General features: G+C 47.0%; 1 protein-coding gene across 5 annotated transcripts in view; it reads right to left on the reverse strand.

Annotated features, from left to right (window-relative positions):
• UBE2V1 (ubiquitin conjugating enzyme E2 V1) overlaps window positions 1-22,933 on the reverse strand; it is a 31,727-nt gene extending 8,794 nt beyond the window's left edge. The window contains exons 1-2 of one of the 5 annotated variants that reach the window (XM_025932044.2): window positions 22,825-22,933; window positions 3,627-3,775 (exon numbers count right to left, since the gene is read on the reverse strand). In XM_025932044.2, the coding sequence (XP_025787829.1) occupies window positions 3,627-3,775; window positions 22,825-22,846 (171 nt within the window). In that variant the 5' untranslated portion in view covers window positions 22,847-22,933. Of the gene's footprint in view, window positions 1-3,626; window positions 3,776-4,230; window positions 4,251-21,472; window positions 21,566-22,397; window positions 22,444-22,824 lie in introns of those variants that run through there. The other 4 variants (XM_086702472.1, XM_086702473.1, XM_025932047.2 and 1 more) reach the window with 4 other exon arrangements.
• Window positions 22,934-24,887: the final 1,954 nt, after the last annotated feature.

A 24,887-nucleotide genomic window follows, 5' to 3' on the forward strand; every position in this document is an offset into this window, starting at 1 on the left:
CACACACCCAGGCTCTAACCACGCACAAAAACATTATCTTGGAGAACTCCAGAGGCATAACAGTGTTTCTCAACCCAGGCAATTTCTGCCCAGCCCCCCACCCCAACATCTGGAGACATCAATGGTTGTCACAACTGGAGGACAGAGGTGCTACTCTGCTAGTGAGCAGAGACCTGGAGTGCTGCTGACCCTACAATGCACAAGACAGCCCCGCAACAAAGAAGGATCCAGCTCAAGATGTGAATGGCGCTCAGGCTGAGAAACTGCTCTGTAACCTGGCCACTCTGTAACCTGTTCTCTGTTGGAGACAGTTGGACATTATGTCAGAATTTTGCAAATGGCACTTGGATGAGAAACTTTAAAGCAACTCAAAGTACAAAAAGGAAAATGGCAAAAAAAATAAGCCTCCTTTCCACGCTGGCCCCAGCCAGCTAGATCTCTTTTGAAGAAGGCAACCACTGTCACCAATTTCTTTTATGTTCTTCCAAAAGTACTGTAAACACAGTATATGTATGACCTGCTCTCCCCCACCTCCTCAGTGGCAGCATATTCTATGCTGCCTTGTACCTTCCTTTTCGCCCTTAAATATCATGGAAAGCGTTCCAGTTGAGCACACATAAATCTGGCTCCTGTGTTTCAACAGCTCAACAGTACATACTATGGTCTGCTGAAAGACACTGAGGTGGTTTCCAATATTTTGCTACTACTGAAAATGCTGCATTCAATAATTTTGTACATAGAGGCCTTTGGGCAACACATTAAAAAGAGCAGAGTAAATTCCTAGAGTTGCTGGATCACTTTTTTTTTTTTTTTTTTTTTTGCTGGACCACTTTTGATGGAAGATTTTCTTGTTGAGTCATACAGCAGCAAAAATACAACAGGGAGATAAGTTACTCAAGTGCTCTATTTAGATACTAATAACTATGTTGATATTGCAAAGTCACAGTTTATCCCTTGTATAAGGGATGCTAGTCATAAAATAGACCGGTCATAGGAAACACCCAGAAGCACACAGTTCCCTTTACAACTTTGCTTTTAACCTTGGGGATCCAGGGCAAGCATAATGACAGGGATAAAAAAAAGAAAAAAAAAAAAGTCAATAACAAGCGTTGGTGAGGGTGTGGAGAAAACAACACCCTCATGTACTGTTGGGTGGGAATATAAAACGGTGCAGCCGCTTTGGAAAATAGTCTGACAGTTATTTAAAATGTTCAACATAAAGTTACCATATGATCCAGGCAGTTCCACTCCTAGGTATATGCCCAAGAGAAATGAAAACATATGTCCACACAAAAACCTATACACAAAAATTCATAGCAGCATTGCTCATAATTGGCAAAATATGGAAAAAATTCAAATGTCTGTCAATCAATTAATGAGTGAAGAAAATGTGGTCTATCCACAAAATGGAACGTCATTCAGCCATAGGAAGGAATGAGCTACTGGTAAGTGCTGTAACATGTATGAACCTTGAAAACATGCTAAATAAAAGCTCGTCACAAAAGACCACATATTGTGTAATTCCATTTATATGAAATGTTCAGAAGAGACAAATTCACAGAGACAAAAAGTAAATGAAAGGCTGTCAAAGGGGAGGGATGGGGACGGGAGACAGAATGGGAGTGACTGCTGATGGGGGAGGTTTCTCTCCGGAGTCACGAAATGTTCTGAAATTACTGACAGGTGCACAATTCTGAATATGATAAAAACCACTGAACTGTACAGTTTAAAGGTGTATTCTACAGTTTTCAAATCCTAGGATATAGGAATTTTTACCTCAATAAAGCTGTTATTAAAAAAAAGAGAAAAAAGAAAAAAGAATGTGTGGAAGGCAGGCACTGTGCGTACCGCAGCCACTCACTGCAAGCCAGCTCCCTACGGAAATCACTAAAGTGAAACTCAGGGTCATCCAGGGTATTGTAGGTAGAACAGAATATTTTCAATGGGATTTGGTGGTTCATTTTGTTCATTCATTGTTTCACTGTGAAACTCAGCAGTATTTAGTAGATTCTCAATGTTGTACATTGGTTCATTCTTACTTTGTTAGAACCTAAAAATCAGTCGGTTGATTAATAAATCTATTGAACAACTACTTGATTCTGAGTCATCTCCAGGTGCTCTGGAGAGTAAGGGGGAGGGAAGAATAATTCTCATCCTCGAGAAACCTAACCCATTCTCAGGAAGAGAAGAGATGTAGTGAAGGAAGCTGTCAACCACGCAGTGGACTCTCAGAGACAACGAGAAATGATTTCCATGAAGAAACTAGCTTTCTAGATCAGGCTTCCCCCAGTATTTTATAGATCCATAAATCCTGGTTTTCAGAGATTAAAAAAAAAAGATAAACAAATGAGTAAAAACAGTAAATTGGATAGGTTTTCAAAACCCAAAAAACCAAAAGTACAGGGTCAAAAATGACTCAACAAGTAACGCTGAACGGCAAAGCTAGCCATTCACCATCGGTGTTTATGACGGTCCAAGATGAACATCAGATGGTCCTAACACTTAGTGAGCATGGCCCTCTTCCTTGTTCCAGCCGGGACCACATCCCACGTGTCTTCCTACTCCCCACAGAGCTGGTGGAGGGCCTGGGCACGCAGTGAGAAGAAGGAGAGCACCAGCATCTTGAAGCACAAGCAGAAGAAGGAAAGGTCTTGCTCCATTCAGGCAGAATCTCCTATTGTCTGCAACAAGCGTCACATTGCAGGAATCTATTTCTTCGCTCCTACGTTAACTGACTGCTTAACACCCCATGTGATTCTCAAATGGGAACAGAGGAAAACTCACAATCTAAGCAGCGGGGAGACAATGTAGCACAGTGGTTAGGAACACAGAGTCTGGAGCCAGGACCCCTATGGGCATTAGCAGCTACATGACTCTGGGCAAGGAACTTCATTTCTCTATTTCCTCACCTGTAAAACAAATGCAACCAGAGGCTGAACCTAACTACAGGAGAACCTAACAACAGGTTCTCATGAGAGTTAGATGACATTTCTTGGGGGTTTCACTATGTATGCTAAAACAAAGTCAGCTGGCACTGTGAAGCCTGGGAACTCTCACAAATCACGAAACTCTAAAGGAGAGGTCAGTTTTCTCATCCCCGTTGTCACGGTCTTCTTCACAAAGGCCTCTGGGTCTCAAAGTGCCTGGAACAGACCAGAGCCAACCAGGCAGGCAAGAAGCCTTTGCTGAACAGCCCGATGAATTAAGATATGGGTGCATGGGTCCCGACCTGGGACACAGTGAATGAAAACCACAACTGTGAAGGCCAAAGTTTGTTTCGACCAGGTCTTCTCAGAACCCTGGCTGTATCTGGAGCCTTGTCATCTGATAAGCCCCAGAGTTTGTTCTAAACTACATCTGAGGGTGCAATTACCTCAAACCTCACTGTCTACATTGTCATGTAAATTCACACTAGGAGTCTAAACAGGTTTTTGCTTACCATGTGGAGGGATTAAACAGCATCAGAGGAGGTTCAAATATATAAACTGAAACTGGTCAAAAAAGAATAGCCACATTTCAGAAAATATACCATTGGTGAGCTTTTTCCGTGATAAGGCTAATATTTCTTAAAAGGAGGCACAGTGAATTTAAGACATTGACATTTATAGCCGTAGCTCGACGCTTACTCTTGGAGGCCCAATTATCATCCCTGTCCATCTTGTAAGTGTCATGTCTTCGTCATCTTCTAGACCCCAGCTAACTGTGCCATCTCCTACTCCTTTCTGGCCTTCTTCCAGTTCTTCCAACAGTCGAAAATTGCGAGGGACTTTTACTCCTAAAATAAATGGAAAGAAATTCAAGATACTAGCAACTCCAGGGGAACCTGTAAGCCTAGATCTAGCTGCTCGTTATTACTCCGTGGAAATACAGATGCTAACATGCAAAAAAGGCCGAAAGTCGTCGTCCCTTAAACTTGTTCCCAGGGCTTCCGGTACCGACCAGAGTAACCACAGGAAGGGGCACGTGGTTTTGTTACAGGTGAAGCGACGACTGAACCCAGCCTGGAGAGACACCCCACCCCCCACCTCCGTAGCTTTGATAAACTTCATCGAGAGTTTACGTGTCTAAATGTTGATCAATTTGGGTCCACGACAGTTGAAAACCATCAGTATCAGTATCATGAATACGAAGTGCCTTGGAAGGGAAGAGGCTATTCCTTTCATTTTGCTCTTATCATGCATTTCTGAGGCTAAGGGTGAGCTCATTTGTTGGAACAGACTCTCAAACTACCTCAGGAGGAACAGCCGCCGTGGCCGCATGAAATCAAAACGGTGTCCTCTTGATCAGTTAAGAGTCACCTGAAGGCGCCAAGGATAAAATTTTCAATTATTCAAGCCATGGTTTCTCTCTTGTGAAAAAGCCCAAAGAGGGTGGCTAGTTCTCTGATTCGTTTCCAAAAATCCCAAAGCCTGGTAAGTAGCTCAGGGAAGAAACCACACAAACCCATCCCATAAGTTTCAAGCCACGATACCTGAGTTCAGGCTGAGGCTTCGGCCATTTCTGGGTGTTTTCCGGAACAGAGCCGAAGCACTGGGGCCAGGTGGGGGACGAGGTTGGGGGAGGGCAGGGACACTAAGCAACTCTCCCAGGGATGCCTTCCCAACCGATCCTGCCGGCTTCTCTCTCCTCCTACCTTTCTCCCTGGCATCTGAACTATTACCTCTGGAAAAAGCTTCAAATTCAGGCAAGTTCCAAGCTTGCCTTAAATTTGCCTTAAATGCTGAGCCCCCAACCGGCCAGACTCCCAGAGGTAACTGAGCAGCACTTACCACATAACTCTGGAGAAAAGCCCACTGGAGGGACTCCAGCCTGGGAGGTGTTCCCAGTATATCTCAGTGTTTCCCAAGGTGGGACTCCCGCTACTATTGGTTCGACTGGAATAAATACTTGAGCATCTGCTAGAGGCCAGGCACTTTTCTAGGCAATGGGGGGGACAAGCAGTAAACAAAACAAAAACGCCTGCCCCCACGGAGCTTACATTCTAGGGGGAACCACATAATGACAAAACAAAAATACATTATCACGTAGCGCGACAGCCTGTGGTGTCGCGGAGCAGGAGTAATGGGGGAGGAGCTAGGATTTTCAATGGGGGGGATCAAGGAAAGCCTCACTGCGACCAGGTGTCATGGCTAAAGAGCCGAGGGGAAGGAGCAGTGCCTCTGCACAGCCGAGGAGAGTCTTCCAAGTAGAGGGAACAGCCAAGTGCTAAGACCCTTAGGTGGGATCTTGCCTGCAGTGCCGAAGAGCAGCGAGATTCCAACTCAGCTAAATCTGAGTCAGTGACTTGGAAAAGCAGTAGACGGTTAAGGGCTCCAACTATTACTGGCCTGAGAAGCCACTGGAACTCTGAACACAGGGGGCACAGGATCTGACTTGCTTTTTCAAATAGGCTTCCTCTGACTGCCGTGTGCAGAAGACAGCGAAGGGAGCCGGGCCCTACTGCAATTATCCTGGCAAAGGAAAATACCGGCTTGAGCCAGTGAAGGTAGTGAGAAGTAGCACAATTCCAGATATGGGGGGGGGGGGGGGTCCTAAGCCGGTAAGATTTGCTGCCAGATTGCCTGAGAAGCACGAAGGAGCAGCCGATGATGGTGGCTCCCAGGCTTCTGTCTGAGCAAGTGGGAGGGAGTTGCCAAGGGCGGTAGAGGATTTTAGGTGGGTACAGACGTGAGCGCTCACTTTGCAGTCAGGCCACCTCTCTTTTTTAAATGTTTGCTTATTTTGAGAGAGAGAGAGAGAGAGAAAGCGCGCGCGCAAGGGAGGGAGAGAATCCAAAGCAGGCTGTCAGCACAGAGCCCTGTGAAGGGCTTGATCTCATGACCTGAGCTGAAATCAGGACTTGGGAGACTTAACCGACTGAGCCACCCAGGCGCCCTGTCACGTGTTGATTTTTAGGAATACTTTAAGGCAAGTCATGTTATACTAACTTCCCAGGTACAATGATGGTGAAAACAATTTCCTTCTAACGTAAATGTAAGCGAAGACTCAGCTGGCTGAAGGTAATATTAAGTAACACAGATGGTATTTGAGAGGAAACAGAATAAACCTGAAAGCATAGCTGAATGGCTCATTTGGAAAATACTGGCGTTTTCCATCCACATAGTCAACTGGATTATTCAGCTATACTGGATTGTGTTCCCTAGCAAACACAAAATTAAAGGATGTTTGTGACATTATAAGCAAAAAGCCAGACAATGCAATGTCTTTCATCCAGAGAGAGTTAAATCTAAATCTTTTTTTTTTTAATTTTTTTTTAACGTTTATTTATTTTTGAGACAGAGAGAGACAGAGCATGAATGGGGGAGGGTCAGAGAGAGGGAGACACAAATTCTGAAACAGGCTGCAGGCTCTGAGCTGTCAGCACAGAGCTTGACGCGGGGCTTGAACTCATGGACCGCGAGATCACGCCCTGAGCCGAAGTCGGCCGCTTAACCGACTGAGCCACCCAGGCTCCCCTAAATCTAAATCTTTAATAATCCTCACTATTTTGGCTGGGCAGCGGAGGGGGGAGGGGGAATCATTGTGTAGAACTACAGCTATTACTATTGTTTAATTTACAAGCCTGCACTAATGAAGATGAACATACCAAAAGAACACACAATCATGTCAGGGAGATTGGCGAATATCAAAGATGGCGTAGTAGGCTGAACTGTGTCCCTGCAAATTTGTATGTCGAAGCCCTGATCGCTAGTACCTCAGAGTGTGACAGTATTTGGTTATAGGGCCTTCAAAGAGGTGATTAAGTTAAAATGGGTCCACTGGGGCACCTGGCTGGCCCAGAAGGTAGAGCATGTAACTCCTGATCTTGGGGTTGTGAGTTTGAGCCCCTTGCTGCGTATGGAGTTCCCAAAAACAACCAAAACCCCCCCAAAAACAAACCCAAAAACTCTTAAAATATATATATATATATATATATATATATATATATATATATATATACTAAAACAAGTCCATTAGGATGAGCCCTAATCCAATCTGACTGGTATCCTTATAAGAGGAGGAAATTTAGACACACAAAGGAAAACAGGGATGCTCGAGTGCATGGAGAAGAGACCTTGTGAGGACACAGCGGGAGGGCAGCCATCTGCAAGCCAAGGGGAGAGGTCTCAGAAGAATGAGACCAGTTGACACCTTGATCTTGGACTTCTAGCCTCCTGGGCTAAATCCTGTTGTGTAAGCCATCCAGTCTGTGGTACTGTGTTATGGCAACCCTAGTAAACGAATACAGATGCTCGGTGACGTTTTAAGAAGCTTAAGAAAGTTGGAAAGGTTAGAGACCAAGATGGTAACAGTGGTTCTCTTTAGGTGCAAGGATTATGGGCGACTCCCCTCCTTTTCTAGATTTTCTTTTTTTAAATCATTTTACTTTATTCATCATGATGACTGTATTCTTTAATCCCCATCCCCATTTCTTCTACCATGATCTTGATATTTACAAAATAAAACATTTAAGGAACTATGCGAACTATACTCTAGACAAGGTTCTACAACTGGGCTTCAGCATCTGTTATTCCCTCTGCTTGGAACATCTTTCTCCAGATATCCGTCAAGCTCCCTTAACTTCTCAGGGCTTAAGTTATATGACCCCTGACTGCAATAAGGAACAAGGATCCTCTGAGACTAGGAATCTCATTTAATAGTATTTCCTAAGTGAGTAATTTTAAGTAAATAGACCATGTTTTTTTTAATATTAAAACCTGTTCAGGCCAAATGAACAATGGCAAAGTACAACAGCTTCCATAGCTATTAATGAAGGGAAGCTACACGTGTGACCTCTATTTTAAGTTGCTCTTTTTGGCAAGATGAAAAATGTGCCTTCTTGTGTCCGGTTATTTAAATCAGGCTGGGTTAGGGGCGCCTGGGTGGCTCAGTCGGTTAAGCGGCCGACTTCGGCTCAGGGCGTGATCTCGCGGTCCATGAGTTTGAACCCCGCGTCGGGCTCTGTGCTGACAGCTCAGAGCCTGGAGCCTGTTTCAGATTCTGTGTCTCCCTCTCTCTGACCCTCCCTCGTTCATGCTCTGTCTCTCTCTGTCTCAAAAAAAATAAATAAAGGTTAAAAAATAAATAAATAAATCAGGCTGGATTAACTATTTCTGGTATGACTATTTCTCTTGTAAATGTTAGCAAAACTTTATGGCTGGAAACGTTACCCCTTCATTAACAACTAGGTCTGATTAGGGACTCCTAAACGTTGCAAGCTCATTACGTTAGTTTCAAACAGATAGTGAATTCGAGTTATATTTTTCGCATGTTTGACATCTACTTGTGAAATAGGGAAAACCATCATATTGGTTAATCCTATACTTCCAACAGCCATTTTCTTTTTTTTTTTTTTAATTTTTTTTTTCAACGTTTATTTATTTTTGGGACAGAGAGAGACAGAGCATGAATGGGGGAGGGGCAGAGAGAGAGGGAGACACAGAATCGGAAACAGGCTCCAGGCTCCGAGCCATCAGCCCAGAGCCTGACGCGGGGCTCGAACTCATGGACTGCGAGATCGTGACCTGGCTGAAGTCGGACGCTCAACCGACTGCGCCACCCAGGCGCCCCTCCAACAGCCATTTTCTACTGGATCAGACAATTCCGTTAAAGCCCGCATACACAATTGAACCAAACAAATAAGGAATAAGGTTAGCATTTGGAACAGTAATGGAGTACCACACAGGACGGTGCAATTTGTGGTTACTGCAGTACTGATATTATAGGATCATTCAACTTGCTTCAAGTTATAAATCAGGCATCAGAAACAGTTTAAAAAATCAAAACTTTATATTGGCCAGTATCTTTTAGGTAGTCACAAAACATTCCAAGTGGGAGCTGGAACATACATATAAACATGGGAAAACTGCCCTACATGCTGATTAATTACAATAAGCATTCATTCCATTTGAACAGTAGTTCACAAACTTTTCTGGTCTCAAGACCCCTTTATATACTCTCTTAAAAGTCACTGAAGACTTCAAAGAGCCTCTGTTTACGTGGGTTATAGCTACTGATATTTGCCAAATTAGAAATTACAACTGAGAGGGGTGCCTGGTGGCTCAGGTCAGTTAAGCATCCGACTCCTGATTTCTGCTCAGGTTGGTGGGATTGCTCTGACAGCGAGCGCCAAGCCTGCTGGGGACTGTCTCTCTCTGCCCCTCCCCCAGTTACACACACTCTCTCTCTCTCAAAATAAACAAACTTATAAAAAAATAAAACTGAAAATTTTTTAGAAAGTTCATTTACAACTAAGCACAACAAACCATCATGTGTTGAGATAAATAACATACCTTATGAAAGAACTACACTTTCCAAAGAACAAAAGAAAATTAGTGAGAAGAGTGGTATGGCTTTACAAATTCTCTTTAATGGCTGGCTTAAAACGGGAGTGTTAAGAACTCAGGTGAGCTGGAAAATACATGTCTGTCTAAAGGGCGCAGTCACTCCTTTGCTCTGGCCAAGTATCTGTCGGTCCGATTCAGCTTATGGACCACCATTTTACAACATTTGGGGGTCACCGAATTGTTCTCAAGAATCTCTTTGATCCTGGGGCGCCTGGGTGGCTCCATCAGTTGAGCATCCGTCCGACTCTTGATTTCGGCTTAGGTCATGATCTCACAGTTTCATGAGTTCGAGCCCCACGTCAGGCTCTGTGATGCTTGGGCTCTTAAACTGACAGCACGGAGCCTGCTGTCTGCCCCTTCCCTGCTCCCACTCTCTCTTTCTCAAAAATAAATAGTAAGTAACTTAAAAAAAGTCTCTGATCTTTAACATCCTAGACTTAGCTTAGAGAATATTTTAAACCCTTTCTTTTGTCAGAAGGGTGAGATTGATAAACACTGGGCAAATCTGGCATCAGCGGGTGCAGTACTCTGTTGACCTTTATTTAGCTAAATATTGAAGAGTTCAAGTCCACAAACTATAGCTCTAAAACAGCACTGTTACCTTGAATTTATTTTACTAAGACATAAACTTTTATTTTCACTCAAGAGCTGACTAAAAGCAGAGTTTGGGGAATAACGACAGCTAGCAGAAATCGGAAATTATAAAACTATGGAGTGGTTCATTTAGTTTTTCTGATATTTAAACAGAAGGGGCTGATTAGCACCCGGTTAGCTGGTTTACTAAACTCTACTTGGTAAGGCACCATTTGGGGTTCACCATGTTTAACATGCGTAAAACTGAGCTACTCCACACTTCAGGCAAAATATCCACACGTCTCAGGACTGTAATTAAAAGTTTGCTAGGGGGAGTCTGGGTGGTTCAGTCAGTTACTCATCCGACTCTTGGGTTCAGGTCCTGATCTCACGGTTTGTGCGCCGTGGAGGGTGCAGAGCCTGCTTGGGATTCTCTCTCTCTCTCTTCCAGGCTTTTTACCTGCTTGTCAGAATTTCCTTATATATGAATGTCAGTAACATATATGTACACAACTTTCTTTCTGTGCAATAACATCCAACACTTATCCAATCCCACGCTAGACCTTTATAGCGACTATGAAAGAAAAACAGAAGTCTCCCGACTGGAGTATAAAGTCTCACTATGGAAACAAGATATACACAAAGTTCAATGAAACAGAACAGCATCAAAACTTTGGATGACAGAAATATAACCTATCACAGAACAATGGTTTTGTTGTTTTGTTCTGTTTTACCTCTGAGGGGTCCTAGGCCCCTCTGAATTTGACGAAAGCTACAAAGGTGGGACGGAGAGGGACTGGACTTTATCCTCAGGAGCACCGGCGGGAGCTACAAGACTCTGAGTAGGACTAGAGATAAAGCGAATCTCCCGGGTAATGTTCAGGGTGGGCTGTGAAGGATCAGAGGCCAGGTGAGGGCTGTGCAACCATTCACCTCAGGATGCAGAGCCAGAAGCATTTGCTTGGAGCAAATACTGGGACAGAACATCTAATCAACTTCTTATAGGCCCAGGGGGTGGGAAACAGAGGAATGCTAAGAGATTTAAGGCGGTGCATATCAATTTGCATGAGTATGGCAGCAGTTCCCATTTTTACAACGTGACATGAAAACAGGCTTTGCATAAGAACTTGTTGATAAATCCAAAATTGGGGTGGGGGAGAGAATAAAAAGGTATGCAAACCCCATTTTATAAAAAATAAATACAGGGTGCCTGGGTGGCTCAGTTGGTTAAGAGTCGACTTTGGCTCAGGTCATGATCTTGCAGTTTGTGGGTTTGAGCCCCACACTGGGTTCTCTGCAACCAGTACGGAGCCCACTTTGGATCCTCTGTCTACCCTTCTGTCCGCCCCCCCCCCCCCAACTTGTGTGCTCTCTCTCTCTCTCTCTCTCTCTAATAAATAAATAAACTTAAAAAAAAAAAGCACTAAGTCATCCATGCTTCCTCGCATGGTATAAATGACATAAATTATTTTTAGATGTCACACACATACAATCATGAGAATACCTGGTCTATCATTCTATTTGTTATTATTTTTAAAAAGATTTTGTTTTTAAGCAATCTCTACACCCAACGTGGGGCTCAAATTTACAACCCCAAGATCAAGAGTCGCATGCTCTAATGACTGAATCAGTTAGGCACCCCATACCATTCTTTTTTTTTTTTTTTCTTTTTTAATGTTTTATTTATTTTTGAGAGAGAAAGCACACACAAGCTGGGGAGGGGCACTGAGAGGGGGACACTGGACCCGAAGCAGACTCTGTGCTGACAGCAGACAGCCTGACGTGGGGCCCGAACTCAGGAACCATGAGATAATCAGGACCTGAGTTGAAGTCAAATGCTTAACCCACTGAGCCATCCAGGCGCCCCACCATTCTATTTTCTAAATGCTCGTCAGAGCAATGGCTAAGTTATTTCCCACAAAAAAGAATCAGAGTGTACTCTAGAGAAAATTCTACGATCTTTCCACAGAGGATTAAGAGCACAGATCTGGGATCAAGTCCAGATCAAGTCCACAGCTTCCTCGTAACCTTAGCTGTGCGACTTTACCAGTTACCTTGAGCCTTAGCAAAACGGGGATGCCGTCACTCTCTGCCTCTATGGGTGGCAAGGAAGAATCAATGAGATAAAACCTGTAAAGCAGTGTGTGTAATATCTGGCGGAGTAATTTTTTTATCGAGTCACCGTCACTGGCACATTGTATCACAGATCATAAAATACAAAACAAACCCCCTCACTTGACTCCATATCCCTTCTAGTTACCATCACATTTCTTTGTTCCTTCTTAGCAAAAAACCTCAAAAGGGCTGTCCTGATTCCCTGCCTGCCATTCTTCACCTTACTTGCACCTACTCCAATCAGCCCTTTCCACCTAGTCACCCACCGAAACCACTCTGGTCAGGGGCACCAGGAGCACCCTCTGGCCAAATTTTCAGCTCCCACCCCCACTTCCTGGAGCTCCAGTGGCAACTCCTGGGCTTCCCTCGTCCTACCTCCCTGGCTGCTTGGCTGCACCTCCCTGACCTCCGAATACTGCCTGCCTGACCTCAGGGCAGAGCCCGTAGCCCTCGGCCTTTCCGTCTACTCTACTTAGCCATCCCCAAGCGGTCTTACTTACCCAGACCAAAGAGGCTGGAGACTTTCCAATTTACATTTCCAATTAACAGCCTCCCTGACATCTCCGTTTAGATGGCTACTAAGACTCTAAAAACACTTCCAAACAGAACTTGCCTTGTACTCCTCGAAAAACACAAAAACGGGGGCGCCTGGGTGGCGCAGTCGGTTAAGCGTCCGACTTCAGCCAGGTCACGATCTCGCGGTCCGTGAGTTCGAGCCCCGCATCAGGCTCTGGGCTGATGGCTCAGAGCCTGGAGCCTGTTTCCGATTCTGTGTCTCCCTCTCTCTCTGCCCCTCCCCCGTTCATGCTCTGTCTCTCTCTGTCCCAAAAATAAATAAACGTTGAAAAAAAAAATTTTTTTTAAAAAGAAAAACACAAAAACGACCCACTCCTCAATCCCAGTATGTGGCACAAACATTTACCAGATTGCTATGGCCAAAAATCTTGGGAGTCGAGATGAGAACTCTTTCCCTTACACCCTATACCCAACCCATTTCCAGATGTATTCCAAACGTGGCCCATTTTCACCATCTCCACTATGATCCCTGCAGTCCATGCCCTCTCCGCTTCTTAACTGGTTGCTCAGCCTACCTGGCCTGTACCTGCAGTCTAGTCTCCACAGTTAGCTTTTCAAAGTAAGTTCACTTCCATCACTCAGCCACTTCCATTGCCTTATTTTGCCTTTTATTTAAAAAAATCATTTTTAACGTTTATTTATTTTTTGAGAGACAGAGACAGAGTGTGTGGGGGGGAGGGGCAGAGAGAGAGGGAGACACAGAATCCGGAGCAGGCTCCAGGCTCTGAGCTGTCAGCACAGAGCCTGACGTGGGGCTCGAACTCACGAGCTGTGAGATCATGACCTGCGCCAAAGTGGGACACTTAACAGACTGAGCTACCCAGGTGCTCCATCTTGCTTTTTTTTTCTTCACAGCACTTGTTACCACTTGACATTTTAAATATATTAATTTCTTTTTTTTTTTTTTTATTTTTTTTTTCAACGTTTATTTATTTTTGGGACAGAGAGAGACAGAGCATGAACGGGCGAAGGGCAGAGAGAGAGGGAGACACAGAATTGGAAACAGGCTCCAGGCTCTGAGCCATCAGCCCAGAGCCCGACGCGGGGCTCGAACTCACGGACCGTGAGATCGTGACCTGGTTGAAGTCGGACACTTAACCGACTGCGCCACCCAGGTGCCCCTAAATATATTCATTTCTACTTCATTAGTGGTTTACTGTCTCTCCCCATCTGAACAAAAATAAGCTTCACGAGAGCAAAGCTTCATCTCTTTGGTTCACGCCAAATCTCCAACCCCTCAAGAAGTGCCTTGCCAGAGTATGCACTCAAATGCTTGTTGAATGAATGAATGGGTGGCTGGGTGCTAGCAAGGGATCTTACTTCAGAATGAATAATGTTCGATGTCACAAAAGCCTAACTCTGAAACTCTGTTTATTTCTGAAAATACAGCACAGAAACACTCATAGCACTATTAAAAGAAATTCTTGACATCATAAAGATTATCAAAGGGGCTGAGTATGGATTTTCAGTAGCCCAAGGAAAGTTACACATTGAATTCTGAATGATCTTGAGAAGAAATACAAATCTTAAATTAGAAAACCAGGCAGTCTACAGAGGTCTTGTCAAGCACCCCTCTCTCACGTACCTTTACCCTCACACAATGTCTGTGCCGGGCCTTTTCTTTTTCTTTACATTTTATTTTATTTCCTTTTTATTGTCTGACTCACTCTTGGAGCTTCTTGAGTTAGAGCTGTGACTCATTCAACCCTGCCTCCCCTGAATCTGTTATGTTACCTGTCATATAATGGTACTTAATAAACATTTCCTGATTGGAGAAACAGTACCAACTCTTCCTTCCCCTTTTTGTTTGTTTATTTATTTATTATGAGAAAGAAGAGTGTCAGCAGGGGAGGGGCAGAGAGAGAGAGAGGGAGGGAGGGAGAGAGAGGGAGAGGGAGAGGGAGAGGGAGAGGGAGAGGGAGAGGGAGAGGGAGAGGGAGAGGGAGAGGGAGAGGGAGAGGGAATCCCAAGCAGGCTCTGCACTGTCAGCGCAAAGTCCGATGTGGGGCTCGATCCCACAAACTGGGAGTTCATGACCTGAGCCAAAGTCAAGAGGTGGACGCTCAACCAACTGAGCCCCCAACTCTTCCTTTCCCACCGGAAACTCTAACATGGTCTATGTGGCCAAGACATTGAACACTGCTACCATGTAACGGAGATACCTAACGTCTTTTGAGATCAGTAAAAATTGATAACTAGCTTTTTTAAATCAAGTATAATAGATACTTTCAGGGAAACCTACATTTTTTTTAAATGAAGGAAAACTGGTTTTTTACCCAAACCACACAAGTCAAAGGATTCTTCACTACAAAATGAACTTTGTTTCAGAAAACATATATGAAAGCATGTTACTGATATTCTAAACCATAGAAACTGTGTATGAAGTTATTACACCAGTATTTTCTACAAAGCAAGCACACTCAACTCCAAATGGCCTGACTATGCCCTAGTGCTAGAACTTCAGGGCCTATCCAGGGATATAAATCCAAATATTGGTGGAATTCAGGGGTGCCTGACTGGCTCAGTCGGTAAACCATGTGACTCTTGATCCTGGGGCTGTGAGTTTGAGCCCCATGTCGGGTAGAGATTACTTAAAAATAAAATACTAAATAAATAAATAAATAAATAAATAAATAAATAAATAGATGGATGGATGGATGGATGGATGGATGGATCCTATAGACCTTGTGAGTGCACCAGTCATAAGTTAGGACTTCATCCCATCCCAAATGGAGAGTATAAGCTTAAAATCATGATACACTAATTTTAACATAGGATTTCACTGAATATATTTAAATGTTTATTTATGTTTGAGAGAGAGCACGAGCAGGGAAGGGGCACAGAAAGAGGAAGACAGAGGATCCCAAGCAGGCTCTGTGCTGTCAGCTCAAAGCCCGATGCAGGGCTTGAACTCATGAACTGTGAGATCATCACCTGAGCCAAAACCAACAGATGGACACTTAACTGAACGAGCCACCCAGGTGCTTCTTCAGTGAATATATTTAAAAATTAAATCCACACATGCCGAAGAACTGAAGCATAACAGATCAGAAAAACTTAAGAATGCTCTAATATATGTTTAATTGCTATGGCTTTTTAATCTACTGAATCAACCTAAATCTTAAGATTCCTAATATCTGTGTGAATCTGACACCAAAAGACAGCTGGAGAAACAGCTTCAAGGGGCAATACAGAGGATGTAAAAATGAACTCTTAACTAATCTTAATAAACTATTAAAAAGTTAACATGAAAATGTTAAGATAACTTCACCAAGGTGCTAAAATACCACAGTAATCCAAGATTTTTAAAAAGAAAATATTTGTTCCTGTTACTTCAGAATTCTTTCCAGAAGGATTTTTCCTGGATCTGTGTCAGTATCGAAAGTCAGCCAGTTATTCTCCCGGCTAAATATAAACTGAAAAGTCAGCAGCTGCAGGATATTACAAAGAAAATATGACAACCAGGTTGAAAAAGCATGAATATTTGATAGGGTTTTATACCATGTCATAGTAAAACATTTAATGCAGTAATATGAAACACAGCCACCTATTAAAATATTTGTGGCACGAAATGGATTTGAAGCCCTTTAAAACATCTTTTGGGAAAATCACGGCCACCAAGCAGCTGCTATTATACAACATGCAATCTTGGAAAACCCTGGCCTGACCAAGCCTCACAGGTTTCTCCTGAAAGCTGCCAGTTAAAACTGGTTTGGTTGCCTATTTTAAGAAGATAGTGAACTGAGCTAGGAGTCTGGTGCTGCTTCTGTCTTGGAAAATAAGGAGGCCTGGAAGGTGATGCACCAGCTTCAATGTTCCTGAAAAGTAGACAGAAAGTTGGCAGCGGGTAACTTTTATTCCTGAGCAACTGGCCAGTGCAGTCTGGCTCCCTAGTTAGTGCCTGCCCAGAGAAGGTGTTTTCTCTCCTCTACAGCAATGGTCCTCCGAGTATGGTCCCCAGCCCTGCAGCCTATACATCATCTGGGAACCCACTAGAAATGTAAATTCGCAGGCCCCATCCCAGAACACTACAACACACTACAGAACTCCTGGATCTGGGACTCTAAGGGTGGAGCCCAGCAATTGAACAAGCAATCCTGGTGATGCGGATGCACACTTAAGAACTGCCAATCCAGGGGAAGAAACAGTGGCCATCTATCTTTACAGTCCACACAATGGGACAACCGACAGCTGGTGACAAATTACGAGACCTTGTGTTTCTCTGACACTAGGGTGGCCAGGGACAAGGACCAGATTTTCTGACAGGGGTAGAGACAAAGAATAAGATGTGGGAAGTGTGTCGGGACAGTTAGGGAAGGAGAGGACAGAGTTAAGTCTATGCTAAAGTCCCTTTAGAAATACCAACTAATCAGGACAAGGGCTTTTCTTTTTGAAAAGCTGAAGAGTCAGTCACTTTTGCTTCTGTCTTATCAGACACACTGTTCCTCCAAAATCTGTCAAATTTACATATTGGCCACATCAAGGTGAGACCTTTGATTAATTCACTGCAACAGTCAACAAATATTTACCGAGCACCTACTATGTTAGGGAAAGGGACTATGCTGGGTGCCGAGGACATAGGAGCACGAGCAGGGGAGGGGCAGAGAGAGAGGGAGACACAGAATCCGAAGCAGGCTCCAGGCCCTGAGCTGTCGGCACAGAGCCCGACGTGAGGCTTGAAATCACGAACCACAAGGTCATGACCTGAGTCGAAGTTGGACGTTTAACCCACTGAGCCACCCAGGTGCCCCAAGGTGAGTGCTTTAGAAGGACAGAGGAGACATGTGATAATGACTCAAAAGACTACACCGAATGGGGGTCGTTAGGGATGGCCTTTCTGGAGAGAGGAGACCTGAAGAACAAGAGGCAGCCAATCACGTGAAGATGTGGGGGCAGAGCATTCCCAAAGGGGTCGGAGCAGGAGCAGAGGTGTGCGTGATACCACATGAGGTCAGGGGGTGGGCAAGACCCAGATCACAGAGGGCCGTGTGCGCCTCAGAAAAGAGCATGACTTGATTCTAAGCGCAGGGTGATTTGATTCTGAGGGCTTTCTGCAGGGGAGTGGCGGTTTCCGCTTTCGGTCTGCAAGAGTTCATGCGCCTCCTCCAGAGAACGGACTGGAAAAGGGCAGGACCGGAAGCTGGCTTCTGCAGTCTTCCAGGGGAGAGACAGATGGTGCTGGTTGGGCAAGAATGGCAAGAGTAGAGATGGAGAGGAGGATCGGGCATCTCTCGTGGGGTTACACCTCCTGGACTTGTGATGGGTGGGTGGAAGGGTGAGGAAAGAATGCTACCTGAGGGCCGCGACTATCCACCCGTGAAAGACACTTGGCCGAGCTGGAAATGTCAACAGACCTGTGAGGGGCTGAAGGAATGTGAGATGCCTGGCTGGAGAGAAGGCAAAGGGGGCTGGAAGAATGAGAATATGGCCGAGAGCACGCGCCCTGGAGCAGAACTGCCCCAGGCCCTGCACCCTCGCTCTACACATCACTGGCTCTGCGCCCCGGGCAAGTCCTTTCCCCTCTCGGGGCCTATTTTCTCACCTTCAGGACAGACACGGGTCTCAAATTGCTGCCGGGAGGACTGAGATCATTTAATTTGACTGAATTGAAACCCGCGTCTGGCACACAGTCAGCCCCAGAAGTGCTCTTTCAAAAGAAGTCTGAAGGGCCTGCACGTGATAGAAGACAAAGTCCTGCTTCGTACGTGACACGAGGGGCCCCAAGCCCAGTGAGTATGAGGTACTGAGTATAAGGCACAAGAAAGAACTTCCTTAAAAGTGGACTTCACGCTCACAGGACAGCACGTTACCCAGAATGGGACAAACAGTGGCCAGGGTTCCTGTAACAAGGGACCCTGCTGCAGCTGGCAGATCCTTCTCTTTAAAGCCCTTTCTCGGGCGCCTGGGTGGCGCAGTCGGTTAAGCGTCCGACTTCAGCCAGGTCACGATCTCGCGGTCCGTGAGTTCGAGCCCCGCGTCAGGCTCTGGGCTGATGGCTCAGAGCCTGGAGCCTGTTTCTGATTCTGTGTCTCCCTCTCTCTCTGCCCCTCCCCCGTTCATGCTCTGTCTCTCTCTGTCCCAAAAATAAAATAAAAACGTTCAAAAAAAAAAAAAAAAAAGACAATAAAGCCCTTTCTCTCACCAAGATCAACGAAACACCCCAAGACCTAGGAAGGGCATACGCCCAACTCCAGGCCTTTCCGTTTCTTTGCTAAGGCACTGGAGAGGGTTGGGGAGGGCGGTGGAGCAAAACCCCGGGGCTCTAGTCTCAGTGCCACCGCTCAGCCACCAATCTCCCTCAGCAATGACGTGGGGACAGCACTTTCCCTGGTTAGCCCATTAGGCTGTGGAGCATTGCATTGAGATGACATAACAGGGAAGTCAAATTACCCGGAAAACTCTGAAGTAGTTTAGTGTTAAACGTTTACTCCACCAAATACACTGCTCTGTCCTTCAACTGGGGCCTTTCGGAATTAAACAGAGGATTCCCGACTTCACCTTTTGTATTCCACCTTCATCAAAGTACTGTAGCTACAGTTCAGGTGAGAGGGAAGGGGCAGGAGAGAGAGCGTGTGCTGGAGTGAAAAGCACGGTTCGAAAGTTCCCACGAAGGGGAACGTCACAATCGTCACAATTAACCTTGGGAATCCCTGAAGAGAGCAACAGGTCGTACTGGCCCAACACAGCACTTCCCCTCCACCAGCGGAGCGTGAGGCAGGTGAGCGGTTCTCCCGAACGCAGGGCCCACGCTGTACAAGAGGCAGGCGGCCACAAGCGGCACAAGACGTTCACACAGCGAGACACACAGGACCAAGCCCAACTTCCCGGACTACAGGCTCTCATCTGCCATCTCCAGCTCTCTGGGAACACCCCTGAATGGAACGGAGGGCTCCTGAGCCCCCACTGCCCACATGGTCAAGTCTGCACATATGCTGAATGTGTAGAGGAGGCCACTCCAGCTTATGCAAACTTAAAATCACACCCCATCAGGGGTTACTCTTGGGGCGCTCAGGTTTGCTGGGCAACTGTCAGGGAAGCCCGTGGGATGCTGGGTGAGACGAAGGACCTGGCAGCCAAGGGCCTGAGGTCCCGCAATCCTGGCCACGACGGAGGCAGTCACCCGCCACAGCACGGGCATCCTGAAGGAGTCTCGGGGGCTTTTCACGGTACCACCCTCTAGGGTCTATGCAGAACTCATGCAGCAAAGAACCAAGGGAGATGCCAAGGTGTTGGACCAAAAGAAAACGAAGGGCAGCCCTTTACAGGAACTCACAGGCTTCCCAGCTGTTTCCTGGCAACGAGGGCACAGGTTAATCAGGTGGCTGGTTCTAAACCTAAGGAAGGCCTCGGGGCCCCTGACCAACCTGAGTGACTTCTCAGGGTTAGAGGGCAGAAGCCTGAACATTCGTTTTGGTTTAACCCAACTAAGGCCCTTCTGCTTCTACCCTTGGCACTCTGCACAGGCCAGATTGTGTCGTTCCCCTCCTTTTAAGACTCGTTCGTTCGTTCGTTCATTCCTTCGTTCATTCATTCATTCAACAAACAGTTACTGAAGGCCTAATGCATACCACTCGCTCACACTTAATAAAATCCACAGCTAGAGCTCTTCAACTCATCTCCTTAGCAAGCCTCTCTTGCACAGGAAGGCCTTTAATCTGTTCTTTCAGGACACTGAGCTTGGTCCTGCCATGAGGCCTTTGCACTCACTGTCCCCGCCTCCCCTGCCTACAATACACACTGTCGGGCTGGCTCCTGCCATCCCTTCCAACCGTTCAAATGTCATCTTCCCAGATCACCTCCCCACCTGCTCTTGATCACATCGCACAATTTCCTTCGTAGCGCCAACTGCTATCTGAAACTGCCTTAATCATTATTTACTCCTTTGGCGGCTTTCTTCCCGACTAGAGTGGAAGCTCCTGAAGGCCAGGGGCTGTGTCTCTCTCACCCACCGTTCACAAGGGGACACAACAGGCCCTCGATAAACATCTGTTGAATAAACAGACAAAGGACTTTCGGGAAGCCCGTGTTGGAGCACCTGGAAGCCTGCTCCTTGTCACCCAAACCATGCCAAGTGCTCTTGACATTAGGACAGCAGCCGATGAGGTTTGATCTGACTGCAGTAGCATTTATGAAGCAATCATCAACTGGCAGGGCCTCGAGAAGTTAGAATCAAGTAGCTGCTAAGCCGGACTGTAGGTGGCCAATCTCAAGTGCCTGCACACAGGGCCGAGCTGCAACGCAACCATAACGCTGGCTGCCACGGGCACGCTGTGCCCCTCACTTCCTAGCAACCTGACAGGGGTGCTATTCTGGTGCGAAGTTTCCCACAGCAGGCTGGCCTGACTCAGCCTCTCTCTTCTGTGGCAGTATCGTGCAAGACGAGTTGACTCAGCACTATTCCAGCTGAAACCAAACTCCAGGAAAAGGATGTGTGGTCTTCTCCCTCCCTGCCCCCCGGGAGGACCCCACTGCTTTAAGTTTAAAAGGCAGCTTGTGACAGGTCACTTCGGTCTGAACCCCTACAGCCAATCCCCTCCACGGCCACTGCAACAGACAAGGATGGCTCCCTGGGACACTGGAGGCGCATCGCCCCGGAAAGACGGGACTCCCATCGCCCCCTTCCCTTTAGGTCACCTCCCCTGACAGTGCTGATGCTGTGGCCTTAACTAGCCAGAGGATTTCAGTAGCCGGGCTGGCGGCCCTGCCTGCTTCATCAGAGGTCACCCGTCGTCCCCGCATTTGAGAGGACCTCCTTGGCCGACAGGTACAGCCGCCTCTCCATAAGGAGGACACTGAGTCTTCCCCCAAATCCTGCACTTCTGGATTCTCTCTTACCTAATCAGCGTCTCTGGGGGACCTCCCCCAGCTAATCCTCACCCTACCTCCTCAAGAAGGCCATCTGAGTCCATCCCCTGATGCCCATTTGCGGAACGTTAACTTGGAAACGGACTCTTCGTAATCTGATCCTCTGGCCCATCTAAAGAGTGTAGAACAGCGAATCCAGTCTCAAAATAAATGCTGCTTCCCTCTACCTACACGAGACTGGGAGCACTCCCCCTCCTCCAAAGTACAGCCCCCTTATTCCCTCTGCTGCATCCTGGAAATGGGGATTTGCTCAGCTTTCCTGCCCCAGTCACCCAGACTTCTCATTTCACTTGTCCCTCTCCCCATACCCATCCACTCAATAGGGAACTGCTGAGCTGAACCCACTTATCTTTTCCCAACATCCAAAGGAGTGGAACGGAGTGACAGTCTCCGTAAAACAGGCACTACTAGGGTATGCTTCCCTCACCCGAGAGAGGAGATTTTTCTTTTCGGAGAGAAACATCTCTGAACTTTCCCCCACTCTCAACCATTGCATGTGGCTTCCCTCGGTGGACCTCCCGCACCGAACAGGTACCCCCAGGGCTTCCAATTCACCCAATGTCGAAAGTTTCCACCGCTGCCCCACTCAGAGCTTGGCTCCTAAAACCTAACATGTCTCCTCAAAGAAAAGCCTGATAACGATGGGGTCGTTCCCCTTTGGAATCTGAGAGATCGTTTTCCCTTCTCACTTCGCCAGTCCTAATGCCCTTAATCCCCCCGCTCCGCCAAAACCAGCCACGCCAAGACGCCCCCTTTCCAAGCGACATAGAGATTTCCTCGGCTAACCCCATCCCCCAAACTAACGCTGGAGCCGTCCCCTTAACCAATGGAGGATCCTCGGTCACCCCCTTGAGATCGTTTTCTCCTTCCATCCATCCTAAGGGGTTCTCTGAAGTCCCCGCCAAACGGACATCCCAAGGATGGCTACCCCCTCACTCGGACCTCCATCACCCGGTAAAGGACTCTCATCCATTTAGGGGCGCTTCCTTATCCTCTAGGGGACCCCTGGATCTCCCCCAGAGCCGCCAGCCTCGTCTCCTCAGGAGTGCCTCTAGGCTCGCCCCTCGATAGCTCCGGCCGCTCAGCATTGCCTTGGGGCCGGGTCCTTCCTCCCAACAGGGCCCTCACGCCGCCCGGGGAAGCCTGTGAGCCCCGCCGCGCCGCCCACAGGCCCCTCAGGCCCCCGCCCGTGCTTCCGGCCACCGCCTGCTCCTCCTCCCCACTCTGGCCGCCAGGGTCGCCGCCGCGGAGCCCAGCGGACAGAGGCAGCGCAGAGGCCCTGGTCCCGCTGCTAGGGCCTTTGCGGGTCCCCAGTCCCTGGCCCAAGCCCGCGCCCCCTCGGCAGGCCGGGTCCGGCGCCCCAGCTCACCCGAGCCCGTGGTGGCTGCCATCTTGCGTCGCTGTCGCTCGAAGGCCGGCCCCTTCTTCACCCCCCACCCGTTTCCCCGGGCCCTTCTGCGCAGGCGTCCGCGCCTGCGCAGACGACACCGCTGACGCCCGCTAAGCCGACCGCGCGACCAGTTGCCGGGAAGGTTTTTTCCCTGCCTTTTCAGAGGGAGGAAACATGATTTGTGTGCGGGAGGGCCCAGCAACCTGCATGTCCCTCCAGGCTCGGGTGCGAGGGAGTTATTGAGGTGCTTGGTGAGAAGGGCGGGGGTGATCGGACTTGGGAGGACTCGATTATGAAAGATACAGAAGAAAAGAAAGCTTAAAAAAAGTTACCTATTTCGCTGCGAGCGTTTTCCTATCTAGCTGGAGCCTCACAATATTTCTACCAGGTCGGGATTAATGTGAAAAATGAAGCTGAGGAGGGTTAAGCGATTTATCACAATTTAGCAGTTAAGTGACTAAGTCTGAATTTGAACCCAGGCCAGAAATGTCTTGCTTCCAGGATCCATGCTCCCTGGCCAGAGAATGTTGGGGGGCATTAAGTTGTCAGGGAAAGCATTCACTCATTCATTCATTCACTTATCAATCCATTTATTCATCCAAAGAAATATTTACTAAGAACAACTATGTGCTAGGCGCTGTGCTAGGTTGTGGGAATGGATACATACCCCTGAAGTCTGCTCTTGCGGGCTTACATTTTAATCGGAGATAGCCAGTTAACAAAGAAATAGGAAAGAATATATAACTATGATAGGACGGAGAGTAAAGCAGGGACGGGGCAGCAGGGGCCTCCTAAAGTGGTCACATTGAAACTGAAACTGAATGATTAGGAGGTAGAGGGAGCAGCATGTGCAAAGGTCCTACAGACACATGTTTGCAAATATATATTAAATCCAAGAAGGGACTGCTCCTTTATTGTAAATGGTCTTAGAAGCCCTGAAACGGATGTACAAACAAGCTGCGAGGTAAAGGGACTGCCTCAAGGTAACACAGGTAACCCTGGCAGAGGAAGGACGGGGACTTTCAGTACAGGCAACAAGGAAATGGGAAGCTCTCATCCAGCACATCCATTGCATCACCTGGTTCTGACAGCAGTGCCTCCTAAGCATTTCTCGGCTCCATTTATTTCTCTTACTTAGGGTAGGCTGTCCTCGTCTCCCACTTGGGTGACCTCAGCACCCTTTATTCTTGCCCCCATGGTCCGGTCTCTGTGTGGCAGGCAGAATTTGCTCAAAACGCCCTTCAGTTAAATCTTTCAGTGGCTCCCCATTTCCTTGTGATAAGATAGGCTCTACAAGTCACGTGACCATAGAATGCTCCTCCGACTAAGGAACGTCGGATTCAAAGAAGGCCCGGTATAATCGTGCCGGGACAACAGGACTCTTCTGGGCAAACCACGATGGATGGAGCTTTCACTTAAGCCTCATTTAAGGAGACTTTTAGTCTTAGGTCTCAGTTCTGCCCCTGCACTATCCTGCAAGTGAATACTTCCCTAAAATTTGCACCCTGGGTGCCTCTTTCCCCCCTCCTTAACACAGCCTGTACCTCTGAGACTTGCCTGTACCTCTCCAGCAACACTGGCCTTTTTCAAGCCCTCTGCAACACGTGCCCTCTACCCTTAGGGCTTTTGCCTGCGCTCTTCCGCTCTTCAGTTCTCAGATCCAGCATCACCCCCTCAGGGAAACTTTCCTTGATTTCTCCAACCTGGTCGGATTCAGCTATAATTGATTCTCAAAGTGCCACGTGCGTCTCCTTCCCAGCCTGGCAACAGGTAATCACCTTGAGAGTGTCCCGTTTATCACGTGATTCAAGTTTTTCTTGAAGAGCACAGAAAATATTTGCCTTGGACTCTGGGTCATTGGAAAGCCTCAGTAGCAAGTGGGAAGCATTTGGGCTTCTAAAGTGGACTCACCTCCGGAGTGAAATTTTCTGGGTTTGTCTTCCTTCACCACTCCCTTTGCTTTGTGACTTTAGGAAAGAGACTTGAATCTCTTTTGGCATCAGTTCCCCCTTCTGAAGGGGGGGGGGGGGGGCGGGGTTGAT

The sequence above is a fragment of the Puma concolor genome, chromosome A3 (genome assembly GCF_028749965.1).
Source record: "Puma concolor isolate L17-30 chromosome A3, mPumCon1.1.hap2, whole genome shotgun sequence".
Taxonomy (NCBI): Eukaryota; Metazoa; Chordata; class Mammalia; order Carnivora; family Felidae; genus Puma; species Puma concolor.